The following is a 13,522-nucleotide window of genomic DNA, read 5'->3' as shown; positions in this document are numbered from 1 at the left end:
ATAAATACTGCTTTACAGTGAACAAAGCCAGAAGCAATTACATGAAGGTGTGGCCCCACTGCCCAGTTGTGCTGTACATGAATCAGTGTGTAATATTATAACAGCTTGTTCTCTTGCTGTTGTCTCTACCTCACACACATACTTACAGTAGAGGCGTGTCACATGCCGCAGCGGCATGCCTTGTCTTCATACTGTAGGCTAATTTATACATATTTTTTTCCCACTTTCTTTTACAAAGTACTTTAAAAAATACCCATAATTGACAACTTCAAATTAATTGAAATTGAAGTGTTGTAACAGAAGTTGCTTTTGCTGCACCACAGAGCATCACCATCATCATTTGTGCTTTCCCACAGCTCTGAGCTGGTTCCACCTGTCTCGGGTGACAGGGAGGGAGGGAGGAGGTGCAGGGAGGGAGGGACAGGGATAGACAGAGAGACAGAGCGATCCCTTACACATGATACCGTTCACACAGCAGGACAGGACATACTGCTCTTAGGATATACGCCTCTGAAGGATTTTAGGTAAGCTTTGATTTCTTCATTGTGCCTTTAGTACAGTAGGCTTTGATGTTACCTAATTACCATTTCAGAAACTCACCTTGTCATTGGATTTAGATTGGGTGCATGTTCATTTATTTGTTTGCTGTAGGCTTGTAGGTTTATATTCTTTAGCCTATTGTACAAGCTACATGATATTGCTGTAGGATAAATGTGCGGTATTGGGAATGGAAACTTATAGGCTTAAATGTTATATAAAAATACTGTGTGGATTTCTGTCATGGAACATTTTTGCCTGCTCCTGTTGCTAGTATGCTCCTGTTTGCTGTTTACCTCTAGCAACAACTTGCCGGTTGATTTCAGATCTCAGAATTGCACAGATGAACTGGCTCATATACTGTATACAAGTATTTTTAAAATATACATTTATAGAATTTATAGAGTAAAATGAAGGAAAGACACATCGGGGTGTGTTTCATCCTACAAACACCGATGGTCACTTTGTAACAATCTGGCCTTAAAATTAAGTGTGTAATTAATGAGTATGATAATCATAAATGTATTAGAAAATGTGATGATTGAACCATCATCATATAGATACCTCTCCTTTAGAATGCAGTGTTACACACAGAAAAATATTTACAGTGTTATCTTATTTTAATCTAACTTTCAGTGTATAAGAAGTGTCAAGTTTATACATTCTGCAAGTTAAATTAACACTGTGTTTTACAGTATAAGCATCTACACAGCAAAGAGAAATAAATCAAATGTACCTGTAAAGGTCTATTTGGTTTCATTTTATCTCTTGGAGTTAAATTAACAATGTTTACCCACTTCTGTTTTCAATGATGAGACGATGAATTAACTTATAGTAGGTTTCATAATGAATGCTCAATCAGAAATTATTTATTCCATATCAGAAATAGCATTTGTCACCTTTTATAGATGTATACTTGCAGAGATGTGTTTTTTTTACCCTTTTCACATATTATTTAGAAAGACAATACTTGTTGCTTGACCACAAATGTTAAGAATGTTATTTAAATAGAATTTTGTTTAGACAGCCGCTATGGTTTCATGTTTACCTGGTATGAAGCACAACATTTTGCACTTTCCTTATGTGACCATTTACCCTGTCATCTATTGACTACGGTTCAATCCATTTACTCTGATCTCACACTTGGAGTTGCATGGCTCTGGATAAAAGTATCTGGGGAAAAAAAAAAGACAGTTTCATCCACTCATCTAGTGCCATTCAATGCCTCTACTTAAGTGGCATTATGACTGGAATAGTGCCTAGAGTCTAGGGCTAGGCACTATACCAATCATCATGCCACTTACAGTAAGTAGGCTAAATAAAGAAGGAAATTTCCATCCTAGAATGTGTCACCAGTACCACAGTGATTCAGAAAAGCCAGTTATTCAAGTCAAACTCAAGTACAAATTCATTTATGAGCCGGGCCAAGGAGACAAGTTTGTGTGCGTTCGTGAGTGCGTGTGTGCGTGCGTGCGTGCGTGCGTGTGTGTGTGTGACTGTGTGTTCAAATTCATGAATTTGCTTTATTGGATTGAAAACTACCAGAAAACTGCAGGAGTGCTACATGATTCTGAGTGATTCTGTTATCTTTCTGTTTTATTTCAACTAAATTTCGTCTTTATAATCAGGATAGCATTGCCTTGTTGAAATGTGCTAACTTGCCTTAAAGAGCAGGGCAGGTCAAGTTGTGGCCTCCTGGTGGCGCTATAATAGGCCAATGTGAAAAGGGTGCCATTTCTTCTTAGCCTTGGATGGCAATTGGATGATTTGGGTCATTTTGTTCCAAAAATGTGTTTTGCAAAAATCCACCTGTTGGTGGCGCTATAACAGGTGAAATGGGTGGGATATATTCCTTAGCCTAGTAGGAAAGTCTGTGAAAGATTTCACGTAAATTGCACGCTGTGTTCATGATTTGAGGCTTTTTGTTCAAAACAGGCCAATCCAGCAAACTTTGAAAGCCAATGTTAGCCAATTAAGATGGAATATGAAACAGATCCGGCTTGAACACATGACTATAGAGATAGTGTGTAACGATTTGCGGGATTTTTGGACAGAATCTGGAGGAGTAATATAATTATAATATATAAACTAGAAAAAGTGCCCTTCTGGGCACAGGTCTCCACCAGTTTATCCACAGATCCGTGCAGTTAGAGGTAAAAACACTTTTGGGCCAGTTATAGCGCCACCTTGAGGCTGAGTTGAAATTGTTCATGTGGCATTTCGTCCTCGGCCTAGTGGGAATGTGCGTGCACAATTTCAGGGAAATCACGCGATGTGTTCATGATTTGCAGCATTTTGTTTGAAACTGAGCACTCCTGTGAACTTTGGAAGCCAATCTTAACCAATCAGGATGGAGTCTGAGAAATCTGAAAGACCCGTTTCGTTGAATAGCTGTAGAGAGACTGTGTAGTAATTTGCGTGATGTTTGGACAAAATCTGTAGGTGTACTGTGAAAAAACTTGTTTTGCACAAAGCGGCCTCCTGGTGGCGCTATAACAGGCCGTTCTGGAAAGTTTGGGGCAGAGGTTCATGGTTGGCATCCAGGGAGTGTGTGTGCAAAATTTGGCATCGACCGGGTTAACGGTGGCTGAGATTAGCTGGTCACGGACACACGGACACACGGACGGACGGAGTGCAAAACATACTCTCCCCATGCCTTCGGCTGGTGGAGACAATAATGTGTTTTTCAAAAGTCGGCCTCCTGGTGGCGCTATAACAGGCCGTTCTGGATATTCATTTGTGAATATGTTCAGTCCATTTGTCTCCTTGTTGTGTTGTGTTAACTTGCGTAGATGAAAGGTTGGGCAGCATTCTTTCAACTGATGCATCTATCATCACATAACCTTTTCACAGATAAAGCTACAGTACCATCTTTAAAATATCTCTCACTGACCAGACACACCTTGATGCTTATCTGCCCAAAACTCTGCAAACTGTGAGCTTAACAATATATGTGCTGGTCATGTGATAGGACGGTGAACATTTGGCAAAAATGAGTCGAACATATAACACAGTCGTTTTCAACCAGTGGTTCAGGGACAGTGGTCCTTAAGGGGGTTCCAAGTGGTCCCCAGCTAAATGTAGAGTTGGTAACCACTTATAGATGAGGGCACGGTCACACCGCACTTTTATTCTACCTCTGAGGACGGATTCTGCCAATGCATCTCCATTCCCATTGAAATGCATTGGCAGAATCTGCCCTCAGAGGTAGAATAAAAGTCTGTGTCCGTGCCCTGAGAGTGTAGTAAAATGAAACCAAATGGTCACGTAAGGGTCCATTTGGTTTCATATTACACTCTCAAGAATTGATTGATTTGCCTGTTATCTCTTCTAATCCAATACCACAACAATTATGAAAACCACTGATTTAACAGGTTTATTTAGCAATCAGTGACATTGCTACAGGCCGGAGTCAACTCTGATTTATATCATGGAACAGTGTGAAATGTAAATCCACCCAACATTCAACAAAAGGATGGCACAAAAAACAATGGAAAACAAAGAAGAACAATATAGGCGCAATATAGGCCTGTAGGCTATTTGTTGACAGCTCAACCTGTTATGTTCTGTTCTGTTTCCCTCACCAGCAACGATTCCCTTGAGAGTTCTCAGGCCTCATGAGAGCTTTAGTCACATTATGAGATCACGCTACCTCTTTCTACTGATCTATCTCCTGGCCATCTGCAGAGGTAAGGGCATCCCACCTAGAAACAAGGTTTTATTTTCTGATCCACACTATTTTAAAATAATACTTTTTAGCCAAGCATTTGAAAGATTTGCCATAATGCTACAACAAGACAGGTACATAGTAGTTTCACCTTGTGCATTTTTTAATTTGCTAAATACACACCTACAGAGGTGAAACTACAATTCTGACATTATATACAAAGTAAAATGAATTCATCAAATATATATAGGCTATAGCTAATCAGAAATCAACCTGATCCATAGCCTTGCTAATCATCTATTTCATCTTCTTTCCACAGAGACATTGAGTATAGAAAGGTAAGCTGTATAGGCCTAATTGAAGTTAATCACTGGTTTGGACAATACCGTACATGATTAAACATTTATTGAGTAGTATTGTTCTAGAAGCTGTGTGAATGAATGCCCTTTCCTTTCTTTTCAAATGCTTATCCCTTATGTAATCCAATGGAGAAGAAATGGAACCTGCATTACACAAGATTCCTGTGCTCAGGTACATTCAGTGTTATATACAGTCTCTGCACACGCACACACAAGGTTATAATAGTTTTGTTTTTTTCATTATAGTTTAGTTTTAGTTAGTTCTGACATATTTTTTTCTAATTCAGTTCGTTTTAGTTCGTTTTTAGAGCGAGTTTGCTAGTTTTTATTTTGTTTTTATTTTCTTGAAATGCTTAGTTTTAGTTTAGTTTTAGTTTTTTCGTACTTTGGTTTATTTGTGGGTTAGGATTAGCGTGGCTACATGCTGCCGTACGGTGCTGAAAACTGCCGTAAAACTTGTTGGAGAAATGAGGAAATTAATCTAATGAATTTAGAAGGATTATATTATAAATATCCTAAAGGCATAAATTATACATATTGATAAAAACTAAAACTAAGGGTATTTTGTCTATAATTTCAGTTAGTTTTGAAGACACATAATACAGTTTCAGTTTAGTTATCGTTTTTTTAATTTATTTTAATTTTGTATTAGTTTCAGTTAACTAAAATGTTTTTTTTAATTCTAGTTTTCGTTTTTTAGTTAGTTTTAGTTAACTATTATAACCACACACGCACACACGCGTGCGCGCACACACACACACACACACACACACATGCATTGCATATCGTGCAGAACTTTGTTTCCCTTAGTTGTTTGACTCAATTATTGAGTGATTATAGGATTATGCAGTCCTTTGATCTTATCAACCCAAAACATAATCTTTTTGGGGAAGCCTAGTAATAATTTCCCTGAACTTCCACGGAAATCTGCCCATCGATCTCAAGTTACAATATCTTGCTAACACACACACAAGAACAAACAGCGAGTACAATACCCTGCCACTCATTGCGGGCAGAGTAACACAAGTGCTGTGGTTTAGGAGGCCCTTTCTTGACCTATTGAACAATGATTTAAACACACATTGTCTTGTTCAAAACCTTTAGCACTATAGTGGAACAAAACACAATTGAGTGGGAATGTTGAAGCCTTCAAAAGGCACTGGAGGAGGTGCGTCAGGCAGCAATGCCCAGCAGGAATACCATCACCTGTATCTGATACAATGTGGGAATGTTGAAGCATACGGAAAGACAGAATTCCTTTCATTGTCAATAGAGGCATCTCATGAATGACAACACAGACTAGTCTAGGTTCTCTGGTATGGGCACAAATAACAGGGTATGTCAAGAGAAGGAGATTTATTTGATAGTTGTTGTAATTAATATAAAACCTCTACAGTTTGACAAACTGATTTGATAGTAGGTAGGCTACTGTCACTGACGGCTATAGTAAAATCACCTGCCCTTGTTCTACAATGACTAAGCAGTATAGCTAAACTGGTCAAGTCACATACCAACAGCATTGCAATCTCTAAATTGAGAAGAATTAAAAACATTTACATCTTTCTTTGCTGTTTGCAAACCAGGTTATTTATCTTGATGGAACATTCTATAATGCTTGATTATTGTCCCCCCTTTTTTTTTTTTTTTTTTTTTTACTTTTTTACTTAATTTGTTGTAGACCCTCAGTGAATTGAAGTTTCTGAACACTATAGTCACCCAATTGTTGAAATGTGTAGTCCAATCTGACGTCAGAATAGATGCCACCATATTTATGTTTTTTTTAACACTTTTGTAGCTCACTTATATGTACTGTATAAGCCATTTCCATATCATCGGTATTTATATCGTTTTTTCTCTTGTCACCAAACCTATAGGTCTCTGATCCTACCTCACACTTCCTACATTGCGTGGGACTGCCATCAACAGACACGGGAAAAGATCACATGATGCGGCTGAAAGGAATCATCGATGCTGCCTTGGACATCTACACCTTCATGGTACATTGGCATTAACAATACCAAAGGGAGGTTCTAGACTAGAAAAGCAATAGAAAGAATGTAATGTTACAGTACAATGCATTCCAATGTGATATTGTCAATGACTTTGAGGACAGCCATTCCTCAACATTCGTCACAGAGTGACACCATTACAGTTTAGTTGTTTTGTTAACCCATTAAAACCTGGACATTATCTATTAAACCATTATCTTATACTTTTCAAAATATGTTCAAAAATAGAAGATCTGCTATTTTTGAAAACTCTTTGAAAATTCAGGGGATCCCTGGAACAAAATATTTTGAGATGGGGTTGGGCGGCCAACGACATACATTTTTGGAGGTCCATGACATGAAAAGGTTCGAGCCCCAGTGATATGACAACACACGTTTTTCAGAAGACGGTTAGGATTTTGAAAAAATAAATCTGAATAGGCCTCGGGTCTGCTTAATGTGTCAATCTGTCATGTGGATTTGTTAATGTGTATTATTTACATGCATACAACTGGAACACAACATTATTAATCATTATTACTACTTATATCTCCAGAGATCCAGCGTGGCCGGAGTGCCAATTCTGTCCCTGGCGGGAGAAGTGGAATTCACGCCAGGGGCTGAAGCCTTCCAGGACCAGGCCCTGGTCCAAATGTGGCTGGAGATCAAAATTAAACCTCTGCTCAACTCCATCAACAAGCAATTTCTGACCTGCCTCAGCACCAAGAACTTCAGCTGTGAAACCTACCAGACTGTGTATGTTTTTAATTCAGTTCAAACTTTATTTCAGACTATGTGTCCATATCACATATCATATTACAACAAACAATAAACAAGATGCATTAAAAAAAGAAAAAGAAAAAACATAAATTCAGTCCAACCTACAGCTAGCCCACATCATATGCTCACCGTCTGTATAGGCTGTTGCGCCAATGTCTCTAAATCATGGGAGAGTACTGATTAGAACTCATTCACAGGGTTGATTAAAATCACAATAACACAGTCCTAAACTAAACGACAAATGAATTTGTACATCAAGTTTCTTAAAAGGGTTTGACAGGTATGCACCCCCAAGTTAACATTCTTGGTACCATCTTGGTCATCTTGGTACTCTCAGCAGCAACCGCAAAGTATCATTGTATGCATTTTTTTGCACGCTGCATGCTAACCCTGTAGTTGCACCACAGGTGAGCAGTATGCAATGGTGTGCTCTAGAAAGTGAAACCTTGACATCAAGAGGATAACATGTCCTTTTTTTTCTGTCTCCATAGCTTACCAACTATACTGCTCTGTCTCTCTCCTGCTACAGTAAAGTGTGCATAGTCTGCAGACATATCTATCTTCTAACGTCTTTGAACTTTGAATCTGCAGGGTGAAGGAGCTTAGCCATTACTTCTCGGAGATGGATCCCGCCAGGCAAAAGTGGATCTACACATTCTTTATGTATCCCTTCCTGGCAAGAGAGGGACTTTACGGTACAACCAATTGGTTTTATATAGCTGAACATCATATGTACATCATTGTGTTCAATTGCTAAATATTACACCTGGAGATAAGCTAACAATGTACTACTAACGTTAATCAAAAATGTTTTGTCTTCCAATGTGTGTGTGCGTGTGCGTGTGTGTGATTTCATGGTATCATGCATGCATATGCGTAGGTTGTGTACATCCAGGGCAGAACAGTGAGGAGTGGCTGATGAAGAACTTTGGTTCCTTCAAAGCTCTTGCTCGTATGGAGGACTTCTCAGCACTCAACATGGTCTTCAGTGGGGTGAGTTCACATCACTGCATCCATGTGACTCCATTTTGGGCTTTTACTAACATTGGGAAGGGCTTTTAAAAAAAACCCTCCTATTTGTAGACCATTTGGGTGGGTAAAAAAGACCGTCGTTATTCCACGGTTAGTGTCCTCCTGACAAAACAAAGACTGACAAAACAAAGACAAAACAGTAAAATGTCAACGGAATAGTTTGAATTACCGGTTTGCAAAACGTAACGTCCAGGGGGCAACAGATAAATTAGACAAATTCCAAAAATGTTTACATGCATCCACCCTTCATTTGTGATCCAAGAGGTGAAGACGATGATTACTTTTAATTGAAAGTCTTGTATAATATATTACATTTAGAAGTAACTTTACCAACACTGTCTATGAACATTTTGACCTTCCCTCTCTGTGTGTTTTCCGGGCTGCAGTTGGAGGTTCTTCACCTGCTGTCCCCAGAACAAAAGGCGGAGCTGCTACTGAGGCCTGAGGTTGCAGGCCTGGACAACGGGACCCTCAGCCTGGTCTTCCACAGCTTGATGACCGGTGTTCCTGGGCCCACCCCCACCCACAGATACACACCCACAATGCCTCCACATAACCCCTACTCACCACCATCACCACCACAGAACAGCTTCAGAGAGGTTAGCTTTAGATATTGTACATCCTATCAATAAACCCATTACCAGATTGTTGATTTTATAACCTAACCTGCTATTTGTATAACCTTTAAACAATATTATGTTGTTATTTGTTTCTTTTTGAGGGGCTATTATGTCCATGTTTTGAGTTTCTTAAAGATGGAGTGCCACCATTTTTTCCACCCTAAAACATGATCAGTTATTATTACAATATAAGGGGGAAGAACTTTTTCCAAAAAGTGTACAGTATTTGTTAAAATCATGCTTTTATGGTTTGCCTGGTGGGTGGTGATGGATGGTGATCCACCTGAACTGAAGCCGCACCCACAGCTGTAGTTGTATGATAAAGGGGGAGGGGTTAGGGGAGGGGCTGATAACGTGATGTCACTACATTACTGTTTACTTCATTGGCCCGTTTGACTGTCAAGGGTTCAGCCTCCAAGAAGAAACCCTACATTAAAAGTTACTACACCATTGCACATAAAAACAACTCCAGAGTGTCTAATGTACTAAGTACTGTCACCTCATAGACACATGAAAAACTGGAAAAATACAAAAATTGTGGCACTCCATCTTTAAAGTTGTAAGATTTGTCACGCACGTTACCGCAGTGAAATTTGTTCTCCGCATTTGACCCATCTCTTGGAGCGGTGAGCCGCAACCAAGGAGCGGTGAGCTGGAGCCATGCCGTACTCGGGAATCATTTTGATTAGTTTATTTGACACCCAATCCAACCCATTGATGCTGAGTGCCAAGCAGGGAGGCATTGGGTCCCATTTTTACAGTATGGTATGACCCGGCCGGGGATCGAACCCTGACCTCCCGGTTTCAGGGCGGACACTCTAACCACAAGGCCACTGTCTAGCCTAGTGTTTGTATAATGAGTTGTATGGCTGGATGAGATGATGTATGATGATGTATGATGATAAGAGTGCCCCTCACTTCACACGGGTGTGATTTTTTAAATCACTTGCAGGTGGTGAATGGGTTGATGGGAGCTTTCAGACCAGTTGGGAGCCTCGTCAGTGAGTTTGTGTCTCTCACACGTGAGGTACATACAGCGAACATAAATACATATATACAGATATGAGAAGCCATTTACTTGTTTGATGTTTATTTTAATTATTCATATTACATCTGCTAAGCTGACATGACTTCCTATATCTATCTGTTGTTCTCCAGAGAAATGTATCCGAGATAAGAAGCACGACTCTGACCCAGACCCTGCTGAACTGGACCCTATCTGAGCTGGCAGGCATGTACAAGCCACACAATATGTCCATAGCCCCACCAAGGGAAGAGTTTGACGTGACAAATGTGGAGGATTGGTACAACCACGTTGTAATGCCACTATTAAGGAGATTCTTACCCCCCGGGCACGGGCAACTCCCTGACCAAATCAAGGATGCCTTCCACCAAGTGTTGTAAGTACAATTAAGTATTTTCTTTCATAGATGTGCAGTACAGCCTCCATATCTTTCCAATTATGCTGTGAAGGCTAATCTTGACCAAAATCCCAGAGTTTCCTGGGTTAGCAGAACTAGTTTGACTAAGTTAGTGGACTTCTTTTTCGTATTACATTTAAAATAACACAAATGTAATGTAGCGAATATTGAGTGAGCAATATAAAAAAGAACTGGAACCAAAGCAGGACACAAATATACAAAAGGGAAGACAAACGCAAACCTTATTCCAAGATGTGAACACGGTGTAGATGGCTGAATGAAGTACAAATTATTAAGGGGAACTTAAATACAAACCGACACAAGGAATTTGACACTTTGTTATAGTGAACCTAACAAGACATTGGTCAACAAAGGTCTGGTGGCCATTCAGAAATATGGCAAGTTATGTCCTTTGTAAGTCCCTTATTTTGTCTACTGTCCACTACTGTGATGATTTTGCTGATTATTGTGCTGGCTTGTTGAACAGCTATTTGGACATGGGCAATGACGCCACTGAGGTCCAGGACACCTGCAGCATCACCCTCGAAGAAAGATCATGTGGCGTGAGAAGGCTTTACCATTTATTCTGCAGAATGAAACAAAAATGTTTTTATTTAATTTTTCCAGATTCTATTGTAGATGATAGGAAAGTCTTGCCCGGCATACATCCATTATCCTTCTCCCCATCTCTTCTACCAGCTTACCAACGCAGTGGAGAATGTGGCTCATGTCATGCACTGCGTTGCACGCAGCAACCTCATTATGTCAGAGGAGACGATACTGAGAATGATCGAAGAGCTGACCGAAAGGCTCAACCTACTGGTCGCTGAGTTCTCCACAGCGGTAAGCCTCGGGCGGTCACTGGTGGACCAATTCGCTGCATAAGTTCCCTTTCAGAGCCAAAAATCTATATTTTACGACTCTGCTTTTCCCCCCTCATTTTAGAACTTCGGTGAGCTTGCGTCCCACTTCAGAGAAGTGTTTGCTCAGGTGGAGTCTCCGTCCCTGACCCAGGAGAACCTGGAGGACCCAGACTTTATCAGGATGTGGTTCCAGATCAAACTGCTGCCTCTGCTGCCTACAGCTCCCACAAGCCTCCTCTCCTGCCTCAGCCGCAAGAACTTCACCTGTCCTGTTTACCACGCCCTGTGAGTTAGTCGTCCCTTTTAAAGGGAATACTATAATCTCCTCTAGAACATAAGTGTTTACTGTTTCCTAAACATTTTCAGCTCAAGAAAGATACATTTGGTGACTTTGGTTACTTTCTTTACTTTTTCGATTAATTGAGGACCCCAATGGAAGCAAACCAATAAGCTTTCTTGGATTCATCCTTTTGGCAGACCTTGTATCGTGCTATACTTCCCTGTGTGTGTCCATCCAAACTGTTAATATTGTATTCAATCAATCAAACCGGGAACCAAACATAAAAAATACATCATGAATGATATATTATACATCTTTTGAAAAGGTATTTATGAAAATCTTCTGAAAATCTTTTTTTTCCTTCTGAAAATCTGTTGATTGTGTGACTCAAAAAGAAAAACAAGCAGGATATTTACTTTACTTGAATCCATACTTGACCCTTATTTTTGGAAAATAACTTCTCTAGAGAATAATAACACATTTCTTTGCATTGCCCGGTCCAGAGTAAAAGAGCTGAGTCATCATATGCATCGCATGGATCCCGATCACAAGCACAGCCCAGTGATCTACAAACACTTCATCCATTCCTTCTTGCTACATCACAACACGTCCGGTAAGTGAACTGAGTAGTCATAGCTAGAGACATTTTTGTCTGCACTGCAAATGTACAGGAATCTGTGTTGGTTTCAGAGTACTTTTTGACTAAAACATTTCTCAATTCAAATACTATACTTTATAGCCTACATTGACTTGTGTATTCATCTTCAGATCCTCAGTGTGTCTCCTCAGCCAATGATAGTGCGGAATGGCTGGAGAAGAACTTTGGATTCTTCTCCATGTTCGCCCCCATCACAGACTTCTATGATCTCAACCGTAACTTCTCTGGAGTGAGTGTGGAAAATCACATTTTTTTTTACTGGAAATTAAAAGATTTGATTGTTTGTACTTAACACAAAAAATGCTGTAACCTTTCAACTGTAACCTTTCATCACAGACAGGAACACAAGATTTGCGAGTGTGACATTATAATTCAATTTCGTATTCAGTGGTTAAATCTCATATCCTGCCCTCTCCTATTATGATCTGTCTGTCTGTCTCTCTCTTGTCTTAAACGTGTCCAGCTGGAGGTTCTTCATCTTCTGACTCCGAGGCAGACTGCAGAGCTGCTGCTGTTGCCTCTTCCTACTCCTCCAGAGAAAGACGTCGTCGTCCATGCAGTGTTTGACCATCTGACACAGTCTCCAGGAGACTTTCCTGAGTTCCTGCACCACCTGCTTCTACTCGCTAGAGAGGTAACTTCATCCTCATCTGTAGAGCAAACTTACGATAGCTTCAAAGATATACAGCTTTGGCCTGGGCTCAGCGGTCCAGGCACCCTGGCTGGTAGTCCAGTCTGGCAGTGTGCTGCGGGTTCGACTCCCGATCCCGATGGCCTTTACTGCATGTCACCCCCCCCGTCTCTCTCCCCATTTCCTGTCAGTAGGCTGAAAATAATATAAAGGCGAAAGCCACAAACAAACATTTAAAAATAGATATACAGCTACAGACTTGCATGAATGTTAATATTATAACATTTTATTTTGTAGGTTATGCCACCCTGTGATGTCTACCAAGTCATGTGAGTGTGTTGTGATGCTGTTAAATGGCTGTACATTTTAAACGTATTTTGTAGAACTGTTATCTTACCATGAATGTTGATGTGTATTCTGTGGTGGTAGTTGTTGAATGCATGTCACTTTATTGTGTATCAGTGTGGAGCGTCTGTACGAGGTCATACCGTATGTACCACCAGGGATAGAACCAGCCATCTGGGCCAGCATTCATGACCTGAGACATTCTGCACCACAGGGTTAGCAACACGCACGCACGCACGCACGCACGCACGCACGCACGCACGCACGCACGCACGCACGCACGCACGCACGCACGCACGCACGCACACACACACACACACACACACACACACACACACACA

The 13,522-nt window shown here is 40.4% G+C and overlaps 1 protein-coding gene across 1 annotated transcript; it reads left to right on the top strand.

The window, feature by feature from the left end:
* Nucleotides 1–530: 530 nt before the first annotated feature.
* On the top strand, nucleotides 531–13,401 carry LOC310858263 (uncharacterized protein; the record flags this gene model as incomplete). The annotated part of the gene is made up of 19 exons (XM_083764369.1): nucleotides 531–659; nucleotides 4,125–4,226; nucleotides 4,524–4,542; nucleotides 4,699–4,735; nucleotides 6,438–6,560; nucleotides 7,108–7,307; nucleotides 7,923–8,026; nucleotides 8,212–8,324; nucleotides 8,750–8,962; nucleotides 9,936–10,010; nucleotides 10,142–10,383; nucleotides 10,892–10,967; nucleotides 11,104–11,247; nucleotides 11,350–11,552; nucleotides 12,051–12,160; nucleotides 12,316–12,434; nucleotides 12,669–12,839; nucleotides 13,134–13,165; nucleotides 13,299–13,401. The coding sequence occupies exons 2-19, from the start codon at nucleotides 4,175–4,177 to the stop codon at nucleotides 13,399–13,401; spliced, it is 2,136 nt and encodes a 711-aa protein (XP_083620495.1). The 5' UTR covers nucleotides 531–659; nucleotides 4,125–4,174.
* Nucleotides 13,402–13,522: the final 121 nt, after the last annotated feature.

This window comes from Protomyctophum parallelum (assembly GCF_964188405.1).
Source record: "Protomyctophum parallelum genome assembly, chromosome: 5".
NCBI classification, from domain to species: domain Eukaryota; kingdom Metazoa; phylum Chordata; class Actinopteri; order Myctophiformes; family Myctophidae; genus Protomyctophum; species Protomyctophum parallelum.
The sequence above is the reverse complement of the archived record's forward strand: the minus strand, read 5'-3'. Positions and strand labels throughout refer to the sequence as shown.